At 38.4% G+C, this 6,516-nt stretch overlaps 1 protein-coding gene across 1 annotated transcript; it reads left to right on the top strand.

Annotated features, from left to right (window-relative positions):
- Positions 1-5,025: 5,025 nt before the first annotated feature.
- LOC143888377 (uncharacterized) lies at positions 5,026-5,478 on the top strand. Its single transcript, XM_077392770.1, has one exon. The coding sequence runs from the start codon at positions 5,026-5,028 to the stop codon at positions 5,476-5,478; it is 453 nt and encodes a 150-aa protein (XP_077248885.1).
- The last annotated feature ends 1,038 nt before the right edge of the window (positions 5,479-6,516 follow it).

Genomic DNA, 6,516 nt, shown 5'->3' with positions numbered 1-6,516 from the left:
AACTCAACTCAACTAAGCCATTGTCCCAAACTAGTTGGGGTCGGCTAATGAATCCTTAAGAAAATTTACATGAAGAAGGTGAAAGGATCTACCCAGCTCAAATTGACAAAGTCTAATGATGACACTAGTTGGGTGCATCTACATGGATTATTTTCTTCCATTCTCTCCTATCCAAGGTCATGTTCTTTGTAATTGAAATTCCAAGGGTAGGCTCAAGTACTATTCTAATGACAACATATGAGAAGGGAAAATTAGGTTACTAACAAGTTTTAAGCTTTTGAAAACTCTAACCCAATTTTGAAGATTTAAGAGACCAAAAAGGCAATTAAGCATACAAGTTAAATCCTAAGTGCAATGCAAATGTAAAGCAAGAGATAAGAGAGAGTGCACCCGAGATTTAAAGTGGTTCAGTTCTCAAAACGCGAGGCCTACTCCACTCCACCAACCAATCCCGTTGATGGCTTCACTATGTTGATCTTCTTAACTTCGGCGAAGATCGGTGCCAATTCCAATTGCCTTTAACCTTGGTGGCAATCCTCACCAAGGAGCGAGGGCTTCACTTCTCTGAACACTCACCCGAATACAATCGTTTGAACAAGAAAGAAAGAACAAAAAAATTCCTCACAAGGGTTTACAATGTTTGAAGAAGATGTACAAATTGAAGCCTATGATCCAAATCCTAATTCTAGAGGATGAGAGGCATAAATAAGCTTAATATACTCTTAGGATATTCTAATAGGTTTTTAGAGTGTTAGGATTGATAGTTGTGGAGTTTAGAACTCCCATATATATAGAAAACCCAAATATGACCGTTTGAGGGGCATAGAGGTAATTCTGGGAAAACTCCAACGGCTATTTTTTGCTTCCGACATAGTGGTCTCGGAGTTCCGAGAATTTCTCTCGGAGTTCCGGGAATACAAACAGAAGTTGAAAATTGATCACTGGACCATTTCTCGGAGCTCTGAGGTTTCTCTCGGAGTTCCAAGAAGCCTATATGCAACTGGTTTTTCATTTTTGTTTCTTATTCATTTGGGCTTCCAACTCTACACCAAGTTGGGATTGTTTATGAGGGTTCCAAAGTGTTGGAACACCACAATGACAATCTCTTAAACATTTAGGGGTGTGTGATTTACTTTATTTATGCCTCTAAACACCTAAACTAGGATTGGATCTTTACATTCTAAAATGACTTCGATCTTCAATTGTGATGCTTCAAGTCTTCATGCGTCTTGGATCTCCGATGCCTTTGGCCTTCCGAATGCGGTCCAATGAGAGCTTCTTGGCCTCAATCCAAGCAATCTTGTCTTAACACAATCATGATCTACAACTTAGACATTCAAACACATTAGTGATATAAAATCACTTGTGTATTGGAATCATCAAAAGAAGATGGAATGCCAAGGTGGGAACCATTGGGCTTACATTCTCTCCCTTTTTGATGATGACAAGCACAAGAGATTTTCCAATAAAAGCATACGTATATTTCCTTACACTAGATTTTTCTCCCCCTTTGGCATCAATAAAAAAGATGGGGTAAAAGAAAATCAAAGGGATAAAATTTTCAATTTTAAGCTCCCCCTTTTTCGAGGAAAAAGACAAACCTAGAACTCCCCCTATTTGGAACACAAATTCAATATAAGAGGGGATTTTAAAATTCAAAGAGAAAGATATACAAATATTACGTGCAAGCCCCTAATCTAAGCACATATGAAGAGAATCATATGAGGGCTTTGGGAACCCAAGCTTTCTTGGTTCCACCACAATCACTAATCTTAGATGTAGATTGGAATTGGTAGTGACCATGTATTCCACAATAATGGCTTCTAACATGAGGGTTAGATAGACTAGTCCTATCATAAAATACATGATTAGGTCTATGACTAGCATTCTTCAAGATTATGTCAATAATTTTATTACCATTTAAGAATCCATGGAGACATAATCTTAACATTTCATTTTCATTATGAAGATGTGTTATTTGATTTAAAAAATCATTAGAGTCATCTTCATAAGATTTGGAAGAGCTTGCCATATTTTGGACTTTAACAATTTGGCAAGATTTCTCATCCAAACTACCCTTAAGGGTTTCAATCTCAAGTTTAAAATTTTTAATTTTTACTTTAGCTTGAGATATGGAAGAAAAAGATTCATTTTTCAAAACATCAAGTTCATTTTCTAATTTTGAAATAGATTTTTTAAGAACTTTATTTTTTAAAATTTGAGAATGCAAGGTAATGCACAGTTCATCATAAGATATGTTTCCACTATCACTACTTGATGAATTAAAAGAGGGGTTAGAATTTACCTCATCTTCATGGGTGAGTGCCATGAAGCAAAGATCATCTTTATTATCTTCCCCTTCACTTGAGCTTTTTCCCGAAGTGATAGAAGCATCCCAAGCGGCTACAAGGCCCTTGTTCTTCTTCCAATCGTTCTTCTTTCCCTTGTACTTCGAGGAAGATGACTTGAGAAGTGGACACTCCGGTCTTTTATGTCCCGTTTTCTTACAATTATAACACCTTATTCCTCCTTCAACTTCACTTTCTTCTTTCTTTTTCTTTTTGTCCTTTTGTGCTTCTTTCTCCACAAGCTTTTAAATTTTCTTAACGCTTCTTCCTCATCACTATCGGCTTCACTTGAGGATGATGAGTTCGTCTTGGACGCCTTTAGAGCTAGAGATCGACTTTCTTTTTCTTTCTCTTTCGGCTTCTTCTCTTCTTGACAGCTAGTGAGGAGCATCTCATGAGTGATAAGAGATCCTACAAGCTCCTCCATAGTTAGCGTCTTGAGATCCTTTGATTCTTGTATGGCGGTGACCTTTGGATCCCAATGTTGAGGAAGTGACCTAAGCAACTTACCCACAAGCTCATCAGTAGAATAAGATTTACCAAGATTAGCTAATTCATTTGTTATTTTAGAAAATCGGGTATACATTTCGGAAATACTTTCATTTTGACCAATTCTAAACATTTCATATTTGCTCTTTAACAAGTTTATTTTGGAATCCTTGACTTGTGATGTTCCCTCGTGGGTAACGGCAATAGTATCCCAAATAACCTTGGCGGAATAAAAAAGAGCTACTCTATTAAACTCGTCCGTAGATAAGGCGCAAAACAAAGAATTTATAGCTTTGTAATTTAAATTTGCTTGCCTTTTCTCTACTACATTCCATTCTTCAAGTGGTTTGGAAGGCAAAGTGTAACCATTGTTTACAATGTGCCAAAGTTCCACATCTATCAAAAGAAGATAGATGCGCATCCTTGTCTTCCAATGTCCATAGTTGGACCCATCAAAGAAAGGAGGTCTAGTTGTGAAATGGCCTTTCGGAAGTCCGGTTCCATTTATGTTTGCCATTTCACAATTAGAAAGTTGCCAATGATCTTATGATCTCTCCCTTGTTAAATAAATTTTTTTTTTTTTTACCAAAGATTTTAAGAAAAGAAAATCTTTTAAGAGTCAAGGCTCTGATACCAAGTGAAATTCCATGGGTAGGCCCAAGTACCATTCTAATGGCAACATATGAGGAGGGAAAATTAGGTTACTAACAAGTTTTAAGCTTTTGAAAACTCTAACCCAATTTTAAAGATTTAAGAGATCAAAAAGGCAATTAAGCATACAAATTAAATCCTAAGTGCAATGCAAATGTAAAGCAAGAGATAAGAGAGAGTGCACCCGAGATTTAAAGTGGTTCGGTCCTCAAAACGCGAGGCCTACTCCACTTCACCAACCAAACCCGTTGATGGCTTCACTATGTTGATCTTCTTAACTTCGGCAAAGATCGGTCCCAATTACAATTTCAATTGCCTTTAACCTTGGTGGCAATCCTCACCACGGAGAGAGGGCTTCGCTTCTCCGAACACTCGCCCGAATACAATCGTTTGAACAAGAAAGAAAGAGCAAAAAAATCCCTCACAAGAGTTTACAATGTTTGAAGAAGATGTACAAATTGAAGCCTATGATCCAAATCCTAATGCTAGAGAATGAGAGGCATAAACAAGCTTAATACACTCTTAGGATATTCCAATAGGTTTTTAGAGTGTAAGGATTGATAGTTGTGGAGTTTAGAACCGAATTATGTATGTTGTAGCAAGATTTCGAAAAAAAATTAAAATTTCTTTAAACATGGGCCCCATCTATGTTAACCGAATACCCTTGAAATTCATTTGGCGTCCTAAATAATAGTGGGTCCCACTTCAAATGAATTCTTCTTGCATTGCATTACTTGCCTTCAAATCGCCTCCATTGGATGATCTTGACCGCTTAATTGGGTGGACTGTATTATACATAAGATGTGAACCCAAATCATTTCCGTAATCAGTTCTATGGGGTAATCTGGTCTTATCCCTAAGTCATCTTCATGGGATGATCCAAGCAGTTCATTGGATCGGCCATGGCATAAATAGATTGTACCTCTAAAAATTAACACCTTATGAAGATCCAATCCCTCCAACTGATGGTCCATCAAGTGAGTATCTTAGATCATCATAATGCGGGCCCCATGTTTGATCCAAACCTAAACAAATGCTCAATGCGGGTCCACCAAACGGGTCCAAATTCTCTCTTGCTCGGATTCTCGCGAATAACCTTTCTCAACACTTAGCGGGGGAATACGAAACACGGCAGAAATGATTAAAAAGATCAAGAAAACATAAGAGGCAGACACGGGAATGAAAAACACTAGAACCTGATAACAACACACTAACTTCTTTGTTGATTAAAGTGGAGCAAAATGGGGTGTCTACAATATCATCGGCATCAGTCGCAAAGTTCATCAGGGCCAACATCATCTGTAGATATGGAGTCCCTCATGAGTTGATATCAGACAATGGTTTGCATTTCAAGAAAGAAGTAGCATCGTTGTGTGAAGAATTCAGAATCAGGCATCATAAGTCGTCTCCATACCGACCTCAGATTAATGGCGTTGTCGAAGCAGCTAATAAGAATATCGAAACTATTTTTCAGAAAATGACTCGATCCTACAAAGATTGGTCAAACAAACTCTCGTTCGTACTTTGGGCGTACAGAATGTCTGTCCGTACATCCACCAGAGCCACTCCATATTCACTCACATATGGCATGGAAGTTGTCTTACCCATCGAGTTAAAAATCCCATCACTCAGAATTCTGATGGAAAGTGATCTACCAGAATCTGAATGGGCCCGTATTCGTCATCAAGAGTTGTGTATGATGGATGAAAAAAGGTTGAAAGCAGCATACCATGTACAAGGCTATCAACGCAGATTAGAAAGAGCTTTCAACAAGAAGGTTCGAATCCGTGAACTCAGAGAAGGGGATATGGTGCTTAGGGAATGTCAAGCTTCTATCTTCGATCCATGGGAAAAGTATAGACCTAACTGGTCCGGCCCCTACATCGTTGATGAAATCTTGCTCGAAAAAGCCGTCAGACTTCTTGACCAAAATGGGAAGAGAATTTCTGAACCCACTAACCTCGATCAGTTAAAAATGTATTACTCTTAAAAACAATCGAAGGCTTTCTTTTAGCCAACCCAGAGTCTAAATGACTCATCACCCACACTTCTCAACAAAATCTCGACCTACGTGGACTTGATCCCATCCTCTTTGGGGTACGTAGGCAACTTGACAAACCCAGGTTCGGTCACCCTTTTGGCACAGCCCAAACAGAACCCTTTACATTGTCCCTTTCAATCCTTTTCCCCACAGAAAAGCATCGAACTACGCGGACCTGATCCCAACCATTTCTTGGGGTACGTAGGCAGCCTGATCATCTCGGGTTCGGTCATCATTGTTCAAACGAATAAATCTTTTCAATATCCCCCATAAATCTTCCAAATGTCCAGAACAAGAAGATCTAAAGATCCGCTAAGTCGAAAACCTGAAAAGGCAGCTTAGGCAAAAATTAGGATCATCATACCTGTAGAAATGCAACCTGAAACATGTTTCTAGCAAAAGTTAAGGTATAAAACGGTTCGTCAAGTTGAAAATCCACAAAGGACGACTTGATTGTTGGCATGGTATATCTTCGGAATAACCAGTTAAAGAATTCTTTGGTCCAAAACAAAATGAGTTAATACTTCAAACAATCTAAAGGGTCTTTGGACCATGATTAAAAACTAGGGGCAGGGAACACTGCCTATGCGTAAGAACATTTAAACTCATCTATCTAGGGTTTTGACTTACCTAAATAAATTAAAAGCATTTGTTTCAATAGAGTCGAGTTTCCCTTCTTTCCTCCCTACATGAGAATTCAAACAAATTGAAGAGATTCCATCTTCTCCCCTCAGCAAAATCCTTGCCCAGCTCAGGTAATCATATGTTGAAGAAAGGCACAACGAATTCCTTTATCTCAGAAGGTCATGATCCAACTCAATACTTCAGGTCTCAGAAGATCAACTCAGTACCCTGTGTACAACTCTCAGAAGATCAGCTCAGCATTCCGTGTTCAGATCTCAGAAGGTCAACTCAGTACTCCGTATATAGTTCTCAGAAGATCAAGATCCAATCTGGTACTCTGTGTACAGAAAAGAAACATTCAAA

This window comes from Tasmannia lanceolata, unplaced genomic scaffold (genome assembly GCF_043159265.1).
Source record: "Tasmannia lanceolata isolate RefF3 unplaced genomic scaffold, GAP_Taslan_0.1 ptg000002l, whole genome shotgun sequence".
NCBI classification, from domain to species: domain Eukaryota; kingdom Viridiplantae; phylum Streptophyta; class Magnoliopsida; order Canellales; family Winteraceae; genus Tasmannia; species Tasmannia lanceolata.
This window is presented reverse-complemented; position numbering and strand designations above follow the sequence as displayed.

Excerpts from the sequence above, each read along its gene's own strand:
- LOC143888377 (XM_077392770.1), top strand. The coding sequence starts at position 5,026 with ATGTCTGTCCGTACATCCACCAGAGCCACTCCATATTCACTCACATAT.